Raw genomic sequence first — 21,448 nt, forward strand, 5'->3', positions numbered from 1 at the left:
TATACGTATTACACAAAACAAAGTTTCAAAAATCAGGATTTTAATTTGTTGATTTTGGGATTATTAAACCTATTTATGTCAAATGAGAGTGAGCCAGTTGCTTCAAAAACGTATATATAAAAAGTATTTAGAAAACTAATTTTATGAATTGCTAGAAAAGCAGGCCCCTAAATTCATCCAGCACTGCATTCTTGGCAAAGTTTCCACACATTGCCTGGGTGCTGATTGTGAAAACATTGCCTAAACCAAAGTTTTGTATGTGATTTCTTTTAAAGTTTCTCTTATTTCCTGTTCTGAGGTTTATACACAATAGACCGGAATAGAGTTTGAATAATTGAAGGATTTATGAAATCCAGAGGGTATCACCAGCTGCTGCTTTGCACATACCAAGGACATGAACATTTTCCAATGGAGAATTTACCTAGCTTAATAAATAAAAGTCCAAGAGCAGGTCACAGCATTAACATTCAGAGGGAGTGCAGCGAGAATCAGATTCAATCTCTGGCATTGCTGGGCTTGTGGCTTGTGGTTGATTTTTTATTTACTTTGCAAAAGTTCCTGATAGGCGGAGCATCTAGTTTCAACTTCCTTTTGCAGCAAGTTCTTTCCTGCACTAATCACAATTCTTGGAAGAGGAGAATTGGACATTGTGAACAGAGTTAGCTGGTAAATGTCCTCATAAAAGATTCAAAAAATGAAACTTCTAGCAAAGATTATTTGCCTTATGTTATGGGCTATTTGTGTAGCAGAAGGTAAGATTAAAAGAGTCTCTTTTCCTAAAACTGTGTTATGAAACGTTTGCTAATGATGCTTTTCACAGCAGTAATAAAAATTTAATTTAGAAAATGTGCTTAAGTATTTTGTAGCTTGACAATTGAGTGACTTTTGACATTTTGAGTTAAAAAACTAAAAGTACCTTATTTGAGCGATATGTCTAAATATTCATCATAATTGTATTTAATATAAAATAGAATAAAATATTTCAATGATCATTTCTGAAAAACTATAATGTGGAATAATCATTTCCATTGTAATTATCATAAAATGTAACTTACTTTTTTTGCTTAGAAGTATAACCAAAATGTATCATGTGAAAGCATTAAGAAGGATGTGAATATACAGTCAATAAAAGCTATCAAATCATAATGATTAGATTTATTTCAAATATGATTTTAACTCTTCCTAAAGAAAAATTCATTTATCGTTTACAACTGATATTGTCATGACCTTAGAATTCTTGTAGACAAGCATTACTTGTATTATCAGAATAAAAATATTATACAAATTTGAAACACAATTGAATATACAATATTCATAACAATTAAGTTGTTCAATAGGGATTTTTTTCCTGTAGTTGTATATAACATATATTCTTGAAGAGCAGTCTTTTGAAGTAGTGAATATGAGTGTAGGAGTTTTTTTCTGACCTCCAGTAAGACAATTTCTGGATTCATAATAAAATTTAATTATATCATTGCTTCTTGATAGATTAAAAATCTTATTCTTGGAGGAGGTTTGCTTTCCTAGTCTATGATAGGTAACCAGTTATGTGATAGATATTTGATCAACATTTTTAAACTAAATGAATTACATATTATTCATAATTTCCAAAATATTTTCACTTAGTAAAGAAATTTTGATTGAGTGGCCATTACATAGCCTCTAGGAACTGAAGAATATTAGCAAATAACACAAAATCTCTGTTTGAGTCTTCCAATCTAGAAAATAAAGGCACATATGTATTTATATTTATATATTTCAGTAATTTTAAAAATATTCAAATATGTTTAATACCTTTTGAAAGGTTGAACTTTTTTCAGCTATATTTTCTAATGTTATTGCTTGTTATTTGGCTTATAAACTTTATATGTAGCCACTTTTTAAATGAAGAAGACAATTATTTCCTTGTACATATAAATATTATCATTAGTATTTTGAAATGAAACATTTTTATATTTACAAACAGTTCCAGACCAATGTTTGTACTACCGATCATAACAGACATCTTTTTCTGTTTCTTTTTGCAAATATTTGTCTTTTCTTACTAAATTTATGGGAATGTTTCTAATATTTCATACTTACATACTGTTTGTTCAGATTTTACATAGATATCATTTGTCATATGAGGGAGATTTGTTTTATTTCTAATCTTTAAAATCAAGAATCAATGGCAAGTTTAATAAACAGTATAACTTTTTTAAAAGTTGAATTTGAAATATTGTTAAAATAGTGTACATCAAAGTATATGTGGTAATTAAACAATAGTGATTTAAACATCTTATTTACATAATTGATTATTGTTGACTTGTTTCACTTGAATTTTATTTTTCATCAATGTGTGTTTAAATGTGATATCAGTTTCTACTGGTGAATTGGACATCAGCACTATATATGTTATGGTGAAAATGACCTAAAAGATAAAGCACAACTTTAGTATTTAAAGCAATGCTTAGGTCAGTCTCATAATTTTCATAAAAGCACATGTAAAAAGCCAATGGAGAAAAACTACATGAATTTCCAGTGGATATCAAACTCCCATTTTATTCCTCGTTTCCCAAATACTCTCTGAAACTAAACTAGTTTGAGATGTCAATCAATTCTGTTAATCTACCATATCTAAGAAATTTTTACTTAACAGAGTAGCCTTGATCATGAAAAATACTCATATATACTTCAATATTTTCTTCTGTTTATATTTTCCACATTGAATACTGAATACCAAATTGAGAAAAGATAGTTTGAATACTATCACAATCTGCTTTACTCAACTGCATAACATTTTAGCATTACTTCTGCTCTGTTAACAGTGAATTTTCTTAAAAAAAATACTGTTCATTACTAAGAAAGAATTTTAGCCAGCAGGAATAATTTATGATTTCAGCTTTCTGTTTGTTTTCTTTTTTTTAATATATTGGGTATTACATAGTACCTTTTTAATGCAATACATTGTCTACAGTAACATTCCCAATTATGTAAGAACGTTAATTGCTTCCTTGTTGTAATGGTCTGTGGCTCAGGGAGTCACTGCAGGCTACTAAGAATTGGGTCAGATTTACAGGAAAGTTTAAAATAACAGTTTCTTAACATACCACCTAATTTCACCTTTTCAAAATATATTATGACCAAGCTTTTGAACATATTATGATCAAGCAGATTTTTTAGATTTAGGGTGTAACAATTGTGTACTATATAAAATTAGGCCACAGCCCAGAAATTCCAAGATGGTTAAAGTGAATAAATTAAAACTCTACTGAAACATGTCCAAGTAAATACTGGCTGCGTTGTTTGGCAGACATGTTTTTTAATCCTAGAGATTTTAGAGTGCAAAAATATTATTTCAGGTCCTAGAAGACATTATAGATTAAAGATTGATGGATTCCATTACAATCAGAAAAAGGAGAATAGTGGTTTAAAATTCCAAATTGTATGTTTGAATTTCAGTGTGATAAATAAGAATTCCCCCTTGCTCCCCCAAAACCCCCACATTTTCAGAGATAGCAGTATGGGTAGTTACCTATATGGTGTGATTTAAAGTTTTGCAATGGCCCAATTGGCTTCAATATCTCATCTCCTCCTAAAATATTTTACATGTTCATATTAATATTACTATATATTTAACCAATCTGTCATTTATATGGAATGACAAATACACTGAATTTGTGTTTTAGGATAGTTAAATTTAGCATTATTCATAATTTACTTTGAATTATTATCATCTGACAACTTCCCTGAAACAATTTCAGCGGGTGGGGGAGGGTGGAAATGGATGTTGATAAGGGTAAGGATAGGACAAAGTGATTCTGGAAGATGAGGTATTCCCAGGTAGGACAGATCTGCTGGTTGAAGTGTTATAGTGAGTGCTACAAGAGAAGGGGTAGAGAAAATGCCCACAGAAATGGCACGAGCCTGAGACGTCTGCCAAGGCAAGCTTTGCTTATTTTAAATTTAGGCATATCCTGGGAATGCATATGCTACTCTTTTGCCTACATATAATTTAAACTAAAAATGAAATATCTAAGTATTGCTAACTAAAATTATTCTTAGGTAGAAGTAAGTTCCCAAATATAAGTGCAAAAGCAGATCGGTAAATATTCTTCATGTGTGGCCTTTGGTTTCAAAGATCTGAGCCAGTCTACATTGACCCACTTTTATTTGTTTAATGCTTGGTTGTTTATTCTGCAGTCTTTTGCCACTTTTCATTCTCCCCAGTTATGCCTCCTCCTCCTCCCCCACACACCATCCCCCACCTGCCTAGGCCTTCGAGATTCTGCCACCTAATCTATCCTGTGCTCAGTTAACTAATGTGCACTTTACCCATTTCCTCACAAAACCATAGTATGTGGAAAGGGGATGATGTAATTGACAAAAAAGTATTGCATTTTAGCTTAAAATTATAAGGAGTCATAAAAAGATAGCTCAGAGGAAATAAAGTAACTGAACATCAAAAAATGAAACAATAAAAAGGAAAGAAAAAACATTTGACAGAACACTTTTATTTCTTCTGACATTTTAACTTAGCCAAGTTTTTCATAAACCTTGTTAACTGGAAATGTAATAGATGGAAAAGTGATTATAGAAATCTTCTTTCAGGCCGGGCGCGGTGGTTCATGCCTGTAATCCCAACATTTTGGGAGGCCGAGGTGGGTGGATCATGATGTCAGGAGTTTGAGACCAGCCTGACCAACATGGTGAAACCCCATCTCTACTAAAAATACCAATATTAGCTGGGCATGGTGGTGTGCGCCTGTAATCTTAGCTACTGAGGAGGCTGAGGCAGGATAATTGCTTGAGCTCGGGTGGCGGAGGTTGCAGTGAACTGAGATCATGCCATTGCCCTCCAGCTTGGGCGACAGAGGGAGACTCCATCTCAAAAAAAAAAAAAAAATGATGAAAAAAAAAAACAAAGAAAGAAAGAAAGAAAAGAAAAAAGAAATATTCTTTCAGAAATTCCTGAACTGTGACATAAATTTAAGCTTAGAACACATAGGTCAGATGTATTCCACAGGCTGTCCATAATCTACAGATATAATGGAAAGGCTTCCAGATCGTTTCGTTGTTACTCATCTGTTCTTTCGCTCATTTTTCCATCACTTTAACTTCCTCAAGTACTACTTAGTAATACTTGGTACAATGTGTGTTGTGTTTTTTTTTCTCTCTATTTTCAGGGTCCTAATTGTACTGTCTCTTTGTGGCTGAGTTCCTTTTTCGTGACTGGAACAGTAACTGGCATTATAAATTAGCTAACTAAATACTACACATTTCAAGAAAGTTCTGGAATTTCAACCCATGTTCTGATAGTATCTTGTTTTATCTCTAATTATGACAAACTTGTTATTCTATCCAACTTCATATGACCGTCGGCTATTCTCTCATCTGCCTTTTATGATTCTGGAATGTTCTTCATGCTCTTTTCACTGTTAAGGTTTTTGTTTGTTCGTTTGGTTAGTTGGTTTTTTTGAGACAGGGTCTCGCTTTGTTGCCTGAGGCTGGAGTGCCCATGCTGGAGTGCAGTGGTGTGATCATAGTTCACTGCAGCTTCCAACACCTGGGCTCAAGCAATCCTCCTGCCTCAACCTCCCACACCTAGCGACATTTTTATCTTTTCTTTTTTCTTTTGCTTTCTCAAATGCCTATTAAGTGTGACATAATCTCTATTCCACTTTGTCTAGAGTTTATTTCTGTAAACAATTCTTTACTCTCTTTACAAAGGTATATATGTTACTTCTGAAATGATCTTTAGTTAGTCTCATGTTATTTATAAAATAATTTGAATATTTCTTATTTTGAAATGCTAATTAGATCATATCATATATATATATATACATATAGAATTGACCCTTGACCAATATGGGCTTGAACTTCAGGGGTCTGCTTACTATGTGAATTTGTTTCAACTAAACCAAGGTAAAACAGATAGTATTGCTGGGATATAAAACTTACGCATAGGAAAAACTGACTTTTCGTACATGCAGTTTCCACAGAGTCAAGTGCAGAATTTAAATATGTGCAGATTTTGGCATATGTGGGAGTCCTGAAATATATATACCCTGTGTATACCAAAGGATGATTGAATAAATAGTATTAATATAGATCAGCGAGAAGATAAGAAAGAAATTTAATGCAAAATACCTATTTTTGCTATTTCTGTTTTGTTCATTGGCTTTATTTTTTTCCAAATTGATGTTGTAGTTTTGCTTTATAGTATATTCTGATATCTACTAAGTTTAGAAGTAGGCTATTTAAGAAGTAATAGGTCCTGTTTTTTTACCCACAAAATAATTTTAGAAAAATAGAATAATTGAACAAAAAGATCAATTTTAGTCTACCAAAACAATCTGGCACAAATTTGATTAAAGTTTTTGCAAATATATAATTTTATCATGATTTATTTCATTTGAATAGAAACACTTTTCAAGTAACAGTTAAAAGACATATTGACATTGAAAATAAGTAATTAATTCTATGTTTGTATGTCAATATGCCCCCTTAAAATTTGAAAGTGAAAAAATTAGGTAAATTAAGGTTGTTAAAAATATTAAGTAGCATTGATTTTTAGCTTGAACCAAAATTATATAACTATTTTCCTCAAATTATAATAAAAATGTTCTTACTCTTTTCCAGTAGCTAAACATATTCACACTCCTAATACGTGGGCTTAAAAAATATATGTTTTGTTTAGTATTATTCTTATTTTTTTTTGGAGACAGGGAGTCACCTTGTCACCCAGGCTGCAGTGTAGTAGTGCAATCATGGCTCACTGCAGCCTCAATCTCCTGGGCTCAAGCAGTCTTCCCACCTAAGCATCCCAAGTAGCAGGGATTACAGCAACCTTGCTCATGTGATTTTTAAAATTCTTTGTAGAGACAAGGTTTCTCCATGTTGCCCAGGCTGGTCTTAAACTCCTGGGTCTATTGATCCTCTTGAACTTGGCATGCAAAGTGGTGGGATTATAAACATGACTCACTGCATCCAGACTAAAAATAATTTTAAATTGTAAAATAAAGCCAAATGAATTAAAGCTTCAACAATGTGGTGTTTTGTAAACAAAATTAACTGGCAATTAAACGACTATAAAGGTAAGATGAAGTATTCATTTAAACAATGAATACTCAAATACTTAGATATGATGACCTAGTCTACTCATAATCTAGAATGAGAAAAATGAGATGGCTATTTTTAAAAAAGTTTTAAGGTAAATCACATCTCAAAAAATGTTTCTGTGCCTTTGAATTTGTATGTTTCCTATTTAATAAGCCTGTGCCCTATTTCCTTCAAGAATTGCCAGTTTAAGGCAAGCAAATGTGGCTGTTGTCCATATATGCTGAGAGTTTGACTACTTGGGCCAAAATAACTGTTGGTTGTCTAATTGGAAGTCTTTGAGAAGGGGCGTTAACTGAGCTTTAACATTCGATTGTTAGTCAATTCAGGCAAATAAAAGTCATGTTACAAGATATATGTAATTATTATTAGAACTCAGTGCAGTGAATCATTACCTTAAATATCTTTGCTATGGCATGAGTTGATAATTATATAGGACAGCAAGCCCCCAAATTGGGTCTTGCCTGGGAAGTTTCTCGGTTTTGTCCAATAAAGAATTCAAGGGTGAGCCAGTGGTGTTAAACAGCACTTTTCGTTGAAGTGGCAGTGTATACAGCAGCAGCAGAGGTACTGCTCCTTGCTGGGCAGGGCTACCCATAGGCAGTGTGCCCACAGTAGCAGCTCAGAGGCAGTTCTGCACTCATATTTATACGTACTTTTAATTATATGGAAATGAAGAGGTAGTTAATGCTGAAATTGCCAGGATGAGGATGGTAACTTTCGGTTGTTGGGTCATTGCTGTGTAAAGGGCTTGTAACTTCTGGGTGTTGCTATGGTAATGGTAAACTGGCATAGCACACTGGTGTGTGTGTCTTACAGGGAGGGACTTCCACCCAGACCTGTTTTGGACAATACTCAATTTGGTCCAGGGTCCAAGTCCCATCTCCTACCTCAGTAATACTGAATATAATAATGGTTAGAACAAAAGCAGGCAGGAAAGTGTATTTGAAGTGAGAAGACCTAGACATTGATGAAAATTCTTCCACTAACTATGAAAAACATTGTTCTTCAATTGCGGGGAGCTTACATTTTGATGTGAGGGGATAGATAGAAAACTTAGTCAACAAAAATAGTTATAGCATTGTGAACAATGCTGTGAAGGAGGTAAAGTAAGGCCTAAGAGAAAATAGAGATGTGGATGGTAGTATGTAGAGACATTAGGTGGGCTGGTCCTGGGGACTAGAATGAGTGGATCACTTTGAGGACAGAACATTTGAGTAGAGGCCTGAAAGATGAGACAAAGCCAGTCATCAGAAATCTGTCATAAAATTATTCTAAGAGGAGGAAATAACCTGTGCAAAGGATCTAAGAGAAAAAGTGAGTTTGAAATGCTCAACAAAATATAAACAAATAAATCAGCATGGCTTTGCATGGTGAATACATGCAAGATTTAACATGAGATCCGAGGAAGTGGCAAGAGCCAGATAAGGGGGTCCCAAACCAAGGGAAGGAGTTAGCAATGACGGATAAGTAAAAAGGGAAGTCATGGAAGAATTTTAATCACAGGAATGACATGACCAGATTTGCAAAAATCACTTGTCACTCTGTGAATAGACTGCAATAACAGGAGAGTAGAGGACTGCAGGCTGGTTAGCAGGCAGTTTCATGACCAAGGTGACAGTTGATGATCTGAACTAAGATTTTGAAGATGGCAGCAGGAACATGGGAAAATAGAACAGGGGAGATCATATCTTTTTCTTACAAGCAGAATCAAAAGATGCCATTTAACATTGATGGAAAAGCACCAGAATTTTAAGTACTATTTGAAGAAAAAAGGTAATCAATATGAGAATTCTTTATATATAGTAAACATATTCACGCAGTAAATATTGTGAAAAGCTGGCAGGAAGATTTTGCGGAAGAGATGTATCCTTATTTTCTACATCTGGTTAAAAGCAATTAACTATATTTGGAAATCAAGAATTAGGGGCGCAAATATATCATCTGGAAATATAATAATAACCAGAAGGGAAAGCATTTACTTCTCACCGGGAAGTGAGCGGGCTAAACTATTTTTACGTGGACAGATTACTTAACTTACTTATTTTTTTCCAGTAACCTGAACATCATCAAGTGGATCTGAATTTTGAAAGTGAAAAACACACGTATCAGCTTGTAATTAAACCGTTTTCCTTTTGTGCGGAAGGGGCCGGGGATTGTGTTGTTATGACAGAGTATTACCACCATCTAGTGGAGTAGAATATGTTTACTGAAATTATTATAAACATCGAAACAGCGCAATGTAGAATCACATATTACATGAGTTCACTAACACAAATGTATCAGAAACTTGCAAAATGTTCAAGGGAAAATTAGTGCCCATGACAACTTTCATAAGCATTTGTTGTATTTTGTAAAATATAGTTTTATATGGAGCTTACTTTCTTATGAAATATTGCAGAATGTTTTCACATGGATATGTTCCACCATGTTAATGGGCACTTCTAAAACTTGTCTCTTTGGGCTGCTACAACAAAATATTATTAACTGCATAGCTTATAAACAACAGAAGTTTTTTTCTTACACTTCTGAATTCTGGAAAGTCTAAGAGCAAGACAGTACCAGCAGATTCAGTGTTTGGTGAGGGTCTACTTTCTGGTTCATAGATAGTGTGCCTTTTGACTGTGTACTCCAATGATGAAAGGGACAAGGCAGCTCTGTGGTGCCTCTTCTATAAGGTCACACATCCAAATCATGACAGCTCCACTTTCACGACCTAATCATTTCCCAATGTCCTCACCTCCTAATACTATCACATTGGTAATTAGGTTTAAACATATAAATTGGAGGTTGTGGTAAGGTTGCATATATTCATAGCATAGCATATGCCTTCTTAACTTACCAAAGTCCAATACTAATTTATCACTCAGGGTTCAAAGCGGGAAGCTTAAGTAGAAGTAGAAGATTACCTATCTATCAGTCAATTAATCGATTGACATACCAATCTACCTATCTAGCTACTTAAAAAGAGTTTTTTAAAAAAATAAATTGCCTTATGGAATTGTGAGCATGAGATAAGCAACTCTGATATCCACAGGGCAGGTAGTCAGAAAAGAAGATTACAGACAGGCTGGAACTCACAGGAAAGGAAGCTGCTTTCCACAGAATTCCCTCTCTTTTTCAAAGGAGCCTCAGCCCTGTGTTTCACACCTTTCAAATGATTTGATCTGGCCTATCTAGATTACCTAGAATGATCAGCTTGTTTAAAGTCAACTGATTGGGAGTATACCTGGCAACATATTTTCCCACCAACATTTAGATTAGTTGGACTGAATAACTGGGGATGCTGACTTAACCAAGATGACTTATTAAGAAAACTATCACAACTCATTAATACCTTTCTGTTTTTTTGGATACTGTGAAGAACTTAAAAGATATTAATTTTATTTATTCTTCTCACACTTTACACGCTATTGTCATGTGTTTTATGTATATGGGTGTGTACACATACATGTTTGTATTTAAAACCATATAAGGTAATATTTTTATTGTTTTATAGTTAGTATTCATTTATATTTACTTGAACATTTACCATTTTCTTTGTTTTCCATTTCTTCTTTCATCCTAAGACCTTATATTTAGGATCGGTTTCAGTTTTCTGAAATATATCTTTTTTTCTCTCCTTAGTGTGTATTTATATTGGCAGATTATCTCAAATTGTATTAATCAGCCCAGGCACGGTGGCTCACTTCTGTAATCCCAGCATTTTGGGAGGCCACGGTGGGTGGATTGCTTGAGCCCAGGAGTTTGAGAACTGCCTGGGCAAAATGGCAAAACCTTGTCTCTGCAAAAAATACAAAAATTGGCCGGAAGAGGTGGTTTGTGACTGTAGTCACAGCTCCTTGGCGGGCTGAGGCAGGGACCACTTGAGCCCAAGAGGTCAGTGCCTCACTGAGCTAAGATCACGCCACTCCACTCCAGCATGGGCAATAGAGATCTTGTCAAAAAAATAAAATAAAATAAATGCTATGAATCAAAAACTTTATTCTAGAAAAATTATTTCTGTACATAGAATTCTATATAGATAGCTATTTCTTCCTGCAAATGGAAGTCATTTATATCTTCTGGCTTCTGCTATTGCTATTGAGAAGTCCTTGTAAATCTACCATTACTGCTTTTGAACTAATATTTTTCTCTAACAAGGTTAAGATATTTTCTCTTTGGTTTTCTAAATATTTCTTATGATGCATATAGGTGCATTTTTTTTTACTGATTGGAATTTTTTAATTCTTGAATTTATTAATTGGTATGTTCCATTCATTTTTTAAAATTATCTTCCAACATTGCTGTGGCTTTTCTATCCTCATTGATTCTTAGCTCATCTTGCATATTTTCCACATATTTGTGTCTTCATGTTGCATCCTGTATTATTTCTTTTGACCTGCCCTCCTGTCCATGAATTCTTTTTACAACTGTGTTATCTGCTTTTAAGCTGTCCATTGATGATTAAAACGGGTTTTTTTCATTTTTAGAAATTATATTTGGTTCTTTTTAAAATCTGGTACTACTTTGTTATAATTTCTTTCCTCAGATATCATTAGTCAATCTTTTCTCTTACATTTAAACCACAGAATTAGTATTGTTGATTATAGTCCATATACATTTGTTCCAATATCAAATATCTATTTTGTTCCTTATGAAGTTTACAGTAGCAAGGTGCTTTTTCCCCTATAATGTCTTTGACATTTGTAATAATAATTTCGTACTTAAGAAAACAATCTTCCTCATATTAAAGTTGCAACTTATCTTTTCTGGGTGGCTAGGAGAACTTTCAGTGTAAGACTACCTTAAGCCAAATTTGTGTTTTGAAATTCCTTGGTCCTCTAAGCAATTCAAGGCTGGGTTCCTGTAAGAAGAGCATGGTTTACTTCCAGTTTTCCTTTATCCTGTGGGTGAATTCATTTAGCTTTCTAACTTTGAATTTTGTTGCTTTAGCCTAACACAGCTATCAAAAAGCAAGCTCTTATCTTCCCCAAACAGTGAATGCCCTCATTGCAGACAAAATTAGGCTGCTTGTTTTCCTCTCTGGGTTCTGATTATATGAAGATTTGTTATGGCAATTCTTTACTGTCTTGTCAACTTTCTAAATGCCTCTATGAAAGTATTTATTTCAAAACATATGTTTTCCTGTTTTTATTTCCCCTTTTGTGACAGGGTCTAACCCTGTCTCTCAGGTTGGAGTGCAGTGACATGATCATAGCTCACACACATCCTTAAACTCCTGAGCTCAAGAGACCCTCCTGTCCCAGCCTCTCGCAGAGCTGGGACAACAAGTGTGTGCCACCATGCCTAACTAATTTGTTCCTTTAATTTTTTGTAGAGATGGGATCTTGCTATATTGCTCAGACTTGTCTCAAACTCCTGGGCTCAAGGGATTCTCCCACCTCAGCCTCCCAAAATGTTGGGATTATAGGTGTGAGCCACCATGGTCGGCCACCTGGTTTTATTGTGAAGATGACCTAAGTGATAAGATTAATCTGAAATAATGCATCTCAAGGCACTGAAACTTTTTGTGAAATAGCCAGGCAATAAATATTTTAGACTTTGTGTGTCATAATGTCTCGCTACTCAGCTCTTCTATTGTAACATAAAAGGAGTCATAGACAACATATAAATGAATGAACATAGCTATGTTCTACTAAAATTTTATTTACAAAACAAGCAGCGATTGAATTTGGCCCACAGGTTAGTTTTCTGGCCCCTGACCTAATGTATCTCACTATAACAGAAAATATATACTACCTTTCCTCCTTACTATTGTAAATTTTATGCACATAATTAAATATTACCCAAACCACAGTTTTTAATTCAGATGGGTGTAGCATAATTTGACAATTTTCATAAATATTCTAATTATATCTGTTATTAAAAATGCTGGAATAAACACGCTGTACCTAAATATTTCACAAAATCTTTAATTATTATTTGTTACTTTTAAAAAATTGAAATTCTTTATCAACTAATATACGAGTATTTTTAAGATTCTTTATTGCTAAGTTGCTTTTTAGTGAGGTAATAGTCATTTATACTTCAGTTTTATTTAATAATAATATTTATATTACCTAATTTTCCAGCAAAATTGAATATCATCTCCTTTACATTTTTGTCATTAGAATTGGTCAAAAAATAATTTTCTTTTAATTTTTATCTCTTTTAAAAATGCCTGTTCTTAAGTAAATGATCTATTCTACTCTAACATTTTTCTTTAGTTAGTGTTTAGTGCTTTTGTTACTGCAAGAAGTGTGTTTGTGTTAAGAATAATTTTTCAGCTAAATTTTCTTTAAATTTTGTATATATAATTTTTTCACAAATATAGTTTTTAATTAAAAAATGTTGTAATGTGTATATGTTCTGTTTGCAAATTGCTTTATGCATTAAGCCTTACATTTTTGATATTTACTCATACTTTTTAATAAATATATTTATAAAATAAATATGATTATAGATAGATGGCACTAAGATAATAGTAAGTTAAAAATGACACAGCATCAAATATAGCAGATAATTTAAAAAATGTAAAAGAATGAAACATATATGTATTTTAAATTTGTTTAAACCTAATTCTTTAATCCACCTGGCATTTGTGTGCATGTGTCTGTGCATGCTTACAAATAAAGTAAGGATTCAAATTTATTCCATTTCATTTCCAGTGGGTTTTATTTTTTATTTATTATTGTTGTTATTATTATTATTATTTTGAGACAGAGCTTCCTTCTTGTTGCCCAGGCTGGAGTGCAATGGCGCGATCTTGGCTTACTGCAATCTCCGCCTCTCAGGTTCAAGAGATTCTCCTGCCTCAGGCCCCCACGTAGCTGGGATTACAGGCATGTGCCAAAACAGCTGGCTAATTTTGTATTTTTAGTAGAGACGGGTTTCACCATGTTTGTCAGGCTGGTCTCGAACTCCTGACCTCAGGCAATCCGCCCGTCTCAGCCTCCCAAAGTGCTGAGAATAGAGGCGTGAGCCATCGTACCCGGCTCCCGTGGGTTTTAATTGCAAGATTGCCAGAGTGAGTCAATTTGAGATTGTCCAAGGTTACACAGTACAATAGACTTACCCATTGTCAACGTTACTCGGCTTCAAGGAAAATATAGAATAAAGATAAAGGCAGTATGCACAAGAACAGCTTGATGGAGATTTCAGGTACTCAAACTCAGCTTCTGATATCTTAACCATTCCATAAGATAATTTTGCTGAAGAAGGATGAAAGTTGATGCCAGTATAGATCACATCCATGCTGGGTAACAACAGAATTGGGTATCCTTAAATACTTTAGTCGTCACCTTGAACTTGGAGGGTGATTTATGTGATCATCACTATTATTTGCAGTCTTCTATTTTCTTTAGATTTAATTTAATGTTTTACTAGTTTCTTGAATTAGAAATTTGGATAATTGATTTCCAACAGTTTTTTTTATTTCTAATCCATTCAGGTTATATATATTTTTCTCTCTAATCACTGCTTCAGCATCAGCCCACAAATTTTAACATATATTTCCATTACTGTTTATTTCAAATCATATTCTAATTTATGTTGTATTTTTTCTTTTACTCGTGAGTTATTTATAAGTGTTGCTTCCCGGGCGCCGTAGCGCACGCCTGTAATCCCAGCACTTTGGGAGGCCGAAGCGGGTGGATCACGAGGTGAGGAGATCTAGACCATCCTGGCTAACACGGTGAAACCCTGTCTCTAGTAAAAAAGCACACACACACACACACACACAAATAGTCGGGCGTGGTGGTGGGCCCCTGTAGTCCCAGTTACTTGGGAGGTTGAGGCAGGAGAATGGTGTGAACCCGGGAGCGGAGGTTGCAGTGAGCCGAGATTGGGCCACTGCACTACAGCCTGGGGGACAGAGCGAGACTCTATCTCAAAAAAAAAAAAAAAAAAAACAGCAACAACAACAAAAACAGCGTTGCTTAACTTCAAAAATTTTGTGACTTTTCCAGTTATTTTCTATTAGTAATGTCCAGTGGTCAGGGAGTATACTTAGAGTGATTTTAATTTTTTGAAATTGGTAGAGATTTGCTTGGAATGAATATGCACCTTACAATTGTTGAAGGCAGTGTTTTATTAATATAAAAAAGCTTAATTTGGTTAATAATGTTGCTCATATCTTGTATATCCTTATTTTTCTATTTCTTTGTCTATTGGATATTGGAAACAGTGTGCTTAAATCTCAAACTATGATGGTAGATTGCTTACTTCTTTTATTTCTGTTATATTTGGAAGATATATTAATAGTTTTATGCAAAGAAGCATGCTGGTAAATGTAAAACAACCAACTATTTTTTGAAAGGAAAGGAAACAACCAAGATTTGTAAAATTTGCTGAGATTCATGTGTAAATTCTCACAATATGGTCAATTTCAAGTTACCAACGTGTCATCAGTGAACATTGTTTTAGCAAAAGATGTGTATAATTGACTCCTATGAGTCCGTATGAGCCAGCTCCAGTAAACATTGTTCAAACACATTTAGAATTATTATATCTTTCTGTTAAAGTAGCCCTTTTATTAATATGAAATGACTCTCTTTTTATCTAGTAATACTTTCTAACTTAATTTATAATTTGCTTGATATTAATACATTAATATCATTCTGACTTTAGTTGATACTTTTCTAGCATGTTGGTTTTTATCATTTACTCTCAGTTTTTATGTACAGTTTTATTAAAAGTAATCATCATATATTTGAGTTTTATTTTATGCTTTTATCCAGTCAATCTTTGCATGTTAAGTGTGGTGATGAATCCATTTACATTTAATGTAATTACTGATACACTTCAGTTTAAGTCTAGCATCTTGCTATTTATTTTTGCCTCATTTTTTCTTTTTTCTTTTCCTGCCTTCTCTTATTTTAATCAAATAATCTTGACTATCTCATTACATCATGTATACTAGTTATTTTATGCATCTCAATATTTTTGGTTTAGTGGCTAACCTAGCAATTACAACAAAACATACTTAAATTATTACAGTTTATCCTAAATTAATATTTTTACCACATCAAGACTATGGGGAAAATATCACAACACTTTTATTTGCTTTACCTTTTCCTGACACTTTTGCTATTATTGTTTCATATTATACTCCTGAATTTATTAAAAACACTATTAAACATGGTCATTATTGATTTAAACAGTCTAGGTTCTTTTTCATTTGGGTAAAATATACATAGCATGTTTATCATGTTTCAATAGCTTTTTTATTTACTCATCTGTTTATTTTCTTCAGTTCTGCTTATTCCTTTTTGTACTTCTTTGCTTATATTTTAGATCAGTTTCCTTCAGCCCAGATAACTTTTTCAGTATTTTTATATAGCTGAGTCTGCTCTTGTTGAATTCTTTCTGCTTTTGTTTGCCTAAGAATGTGTTTGCATGCTCTTTCATTTTTGAAGTATATTTTCACCATTTATAGAGTTCTCTGCTGACTTTTAATTTTCAACACTTTAGTGATGCGAAGACATATATATTCAGACTTCAGTATTTACTTCCACAGACTTGGCTGTTATTTTTACTATTCTCCTGAAAAAAAAAAGTTTCCTCTGTCTGTGATATGGTTTGGCTCTGTGTCCCCACCCAAATCTCATCTTAAATTATAATCTCCATAATCACCACATGTCAAGGGAAGAACTCAGTGGGAGGTGACTGGATCATGGGGATTGTTTGCCCCATGCTGTTCTCATGATAGTGAGTGAGTTCTTATGATATTTAATGGTTCAAGCATCTGGCATTTCCCCAACTTGCACTTCTCTCTCCTGCTACCATGTGAAGAAAGTCCTCTCTTCTTCTTCACCTTCCACCATGATTATAAGTTTCCTGAAGCCTCCCCAACCATGTGAAAGTGTGAGTCAATTAAACTTCTTTTTTTAATGAACTACTCAGTCTCAGGTAATTCTTTATAGCAGTGTAAAATGGACTAATACAGTCAATTGGTACTGAAGTAGTAGGGCACTATTATAAAGATACGTCAAAATGTGGAAGTGACTTTGGAACTGGGTAATGGCCAGAGGTTGGAACAGTTTGGAGGTCTCAAAAGAAGACAGGAAGATGTGGTAAAGCTTGAAACTTCCTAGAGACTTGTTGAATGCTTTAGACCAAAATGCTGATAGTGATCTGGAATATGAAGTCCAGGCTGAGGTGGTCTCAGATGGGGACAAGGAACTTATTGGGAGCTGGAGCAAAGATCATTTAGCAAAGAGATTTGCAACATTTTGCCCCTTCCCTAGAGATCTGTGGAACTTTGAACATTGAGAAAGTTGATCTGAAATTGGAACTTATGTTTAAAAGGGAAGCAGAGCATAAAAGTTTGGAAAATGTGCAGCCTGATGATGCAATAGAAATGAAACCTCAATTTTCTTGGGAGAAATGCAAGCCCACTGGAAAAATCTGTGTAAGGAATGAGGAGTCAAATGTTAATCACCATGACAAAGGAAAAATGTCTCCAGGGAATGTTAGTGATCTTTAAGGCAGCTTCTCCCATCACAGGCCCAGATGCCTAGGAAAGAAAAATGGTTTTGCGGGCCTGGGCCCCACTGCTGTGTGCAGTCTCAGGACTTGGTGACTTGTATCCTAGCTGCTCCAGTTGCAGCCATGTCTAAAATGGGACAACATACAGCTTGGGCCATTGCTTCAGAGGATGAAAGTCCTAAGCCTTAGCAGCTTCCACATGGTGCTGGTCCTGTGGGTACACAGAATGCAAAACTTCCACCTAGATTCAGAGAATGTGTAGAAATGCTTAGATGTCCAGGCAGAGGTGTGTTGAAAGGGAGGAGGCCTTATGGAGAACCTCTGCTAGCACAATGAGCAGGGAGAATGTAGGATTGGAGCCCCCACACAGAGGTCCCACTGGGGCACTACCTAATAGAGCTGTGAGAAGAGGGCCACCGATCCTCCAGACCCTAGAATGGTAGATCCACTGACAGGTTGCACCATGTGCCTAGAAAAGCCACATAGACTCAATGCCAGCAGTGAAAGCAGCCAGAAAGGGGGCCATACTCTGCAAAACCATCGGGGAAGGTCTGCCCAAGGCTGTGGGAGCTCACCTCTTGCATCAGTGTGACCTGAATGTGAGACATGGAATCAAAGGAGACTGTTCTGGAACTTTAAGGTTTAATGACTTCCCTATTGGATTTCCAACTTTCATGGAGATTTTGGCCCCTTTGTTTTAGCCAGTTCATCCCATCTGGGATGGGAGCATTTACCCAATGCCTGTACTCCCATTGTATCTTGAAAATGACTAATTTGCTTTTGATTTTACAAGCTCATATGTGGAAGGAACTTGCCTTGTCTCAGATGAGACTTTGGACATGGACTTTTGGGTTAATGCTGTAGGGAGTTAAGAGTTTGGGGGACTGTTGGGAAGGCATGATTGTGTTTTGAAATGTGAGGACATGAGATTTGGAAAAGGCAAGGGGCAGAATTATATGGTTAGGCTCTGTGTCCCCACACAAATCTCATCTTAAATTGTAATCCTGATAATCCCCATGTGTTGAGGAACGGACCCAGTGAGAGGTGATTGGATCACAGGACAGTTTCTCCCATGCTGTTCTCATGATAGTGAGTGAGTTCTCATGAGGTTTGATGGTTTTATAAACATCTGGCATTTCCCTTGTTTGCACTTCTCTCTCCCGCCACCCCATGTGAAGAGGTCTGGTCCTTGCTTCCCCTTCCACCATGATTGTAAGTTTTCTAAAGCCTCCCCAGCCATGTGAAACTGTGAGTCAATTATATCTCTTTTATTTATAAATTACCCAGTCTTGGGTATTTCTTTATAACAGTGCAAAGATGGACTAATACAATCTGCTTTCAAGATTTTGCCTTTATCTTTGGTTTTCAGCAGAGTATCAGTATAGGTTTTCTTGGTATTTAGCATTTTGGGGGTTTGTTGAAATTTTGATTTTGTGAGTTGATTTCATCAATTTTGGAAACCTTTGAGCTATTGTTTCTTCAAATATTGCCTATGTTCATTCTCTTCTGTGTTGTTAGAATTCCAATTACACATGTTTTATAACTTTACACCACATATTTTTTTGTACTCTGTTTTGTTTGTTGTTGTTTATACACTTTTGTCTTTCCATACTTCAGTTTGGATATTTTTACATTAAACTTCCTCTAAGTTTAACAAGTTTGTATTGTGCTATGTCCATTTGATTCTTAACACCATCTGACAAGTTGTTTTTTCTGATTTTTTATGCAATTTTAAGATAACACCGATTTATTATGAGTCAATTTTATTTTGAATATCTTCTTAAAATTTACATCTACTTTCTATAGTTCCTTTAATATCCCTAAAATAGCTGTTATAAAGACCTTAACACTAATTCTAACATCTGAATCTGAGTGTCTAGTTCTACTGAATATTTATTTTCTCTTTTTCGTTCACAGCTGTTTTGCTTCTTTCTGTATCTTTTAATTTTTATACAAGATCGTATTTTTAAACAAAAATATGTAATGAGCAAAGTTTATGTAACTTACTCTCACCAACAAGATTGTTTGCTGTTTCTTGAGCCACTCAAAAATTTAACTCAGAGGGACCTGGGTAACACTTTTAGTTTGAGTCAGTTCCACTTCTGGTTTCTAAAGTCTCAAAGATTAAACCTTCTTGGGTTTTTAAAATCTAGAGTCTGGTTGGTTTCTTCTATCCCAAAAGACGAACACACACACACACACAGAGTATATACATATATATATATATATATGTATATATTATACTATGTGTGTGTGTATATATATTAGACTTTTGAGATAGAAGAAGCCAACACATATATATTATGTATATAAGCATATGATATATATAATAGTTGTTTATATATGTTTGCTTTTCTGCTGTTTTGACATCTGCTCTTATATATATAATCTTAAATGCTCATATATATATGAAACAGCAGAAAAGCAAACATATATATAAAGAACTTTTATTGTATATAAATAATACATGTGTATATATGTATGTATATACATAAATACATATATGTATACAGCTTTTCTGCTGTTTTGACAACTGCTCTTAAATATCACCCAGAGTGACTTTCAAATATGGCATATTTTGATGAGAATGCTAGCTGTGTATTTGAGTCAGATCCCTTTTCTTATTGAGACTTTTTTTCTATGAGACAATGGGAAAGTCAGTCTTCTTGTAAGAAGCTACCTAGACTGTAGCAAAGCAACCTGATTTGGCAAAGTTTCAGAATTTTTCATGCTAGATATAACCTCCTTATGTTTGGTTCTTTCTTACCTCATTACCATTCTTCCATTCAGAGGAAGGGTCTTCAATCCATATCCAGAGTTGACAAACATAACCAGGTAAAAAATGGCCAGAGACCCTATATTTACTTGAAACAGGTCCTTCCTACTTGGATTTTGTTCATTTAATCCTCTTTGCTCCCACAACTTTGAGTGTACACATGCACACACAATTTGTTGTTGTTCCAATCTGGAGTAGAAACGTTGTTCTTTTCCATCCTATTCTATCTTATTTGGAGAGCTCATATAATTTTGTATTAACTTATCATGCTTCATTTTTGTAAACAGAATTTTTCTACCTGTAATTCATATTTTACATCTCTTTGACTATTTATTAAATAACTGGCTTCCCTACTAGAATGGAAATGCTTTGAGAACAGATAACTTGTTTCTTCATTGTTTTTGCTTTACAACTTACGATAGTGCTCAATAAATATTTCCCAAATTAATGGAAGAATAGTAGAATGCTCTCCAGCAATTAAGAGTAGTATAACAAAATATATCTATTGCTTTGCAAAGATTTTTAGGTATTCTTCCACAGTAAACATTCTTATAAAATTATGTAGATACAAATTTTATAAGGTGAAAGATATACTTACCGTACATGCATGAAATGTATTTTTACTCCATAGATATGGGAGTAGGAGAGAGAGAGGAAAATTTAGGTAGGTCTGTAACTGTCTAGACATTTTTAAAAGCAACAATTACCCAAACATACTGTACATTTAAATAGATACTTTATGCACTTATTTTGTTTTTATTTTTTTTTAGATTGCAAGGAACTTCCTCCAAGAAAAAATACAGAAATTCTGACAGGTTCCTGGCCTGACCATACATATCCAGAAGGCACTCAGGCTACCTATAAATGCCGCCCTGGATATAGATCTCTTGGAAATATAGTAATGGTATGCAGGAAGGGAGAATGGGTTGCTCTTAATCCATTAAAGAAATGTCAGAGTAAGTACTTCATACATTTGTGAAATTTATGAAAACTTTTGGTTGTAAAAATACTTAAGATTTTATATTATAGCAATTATGGCTGAATTATATCACTGTTGCTGCTCAAATACAAAACAATACATCATACATCTTTTTTTTTTTTTTT

At 34.3% G+C, this 21,448-nt stretch overlaps 1 protein-coding gene across 3 annotated transcripts in view; it reads left to right on the forward strand.

The window, feature by feature from the left end:
• The first annotated feature begins 330 nt into the window (after positions 1–330).
• The window catches only part of LOC105536265 (complement factor H-like), a 36,859-nt gene continuing 15,741 nt past the window's right edge, over positions 331–21,448 (forward strand). For all 3 annotated transcript variants that reach the window (XM_011975600.1, XM_011975601.1, XM_011975602.1), the window contains exons 1-2: positions 331–752; positions 21,115–21,300. In XM_011975600.1, the coding sequence (XP_011830990.1) occupies positions 695–752; positions 21,115–21,300 (244 nt within the window). In that variant the 5' untranslated portion in view covers positions 331–694. The remainder of the gene's footprint in view (positions 753–21,114; positions 21,301–21,448) is intronic.

This window comes from Mandrillus leucophaeus, unplaced genomic scaffold (assembly GCF_000951045.1).
Source record: "Mandrillus leucophaeus isolate KB7577 unplaced genomic scaffold, Mleu.le_1.0 Scaffold1571, whole genome shotgun sequence".
Taxonomy (NCBI): Eukaryota; Metazoa; Chordata; class Mammalia; order Primates; family Cercopithecidae; genus Mandrillus; species Mandrillus leucophaeus.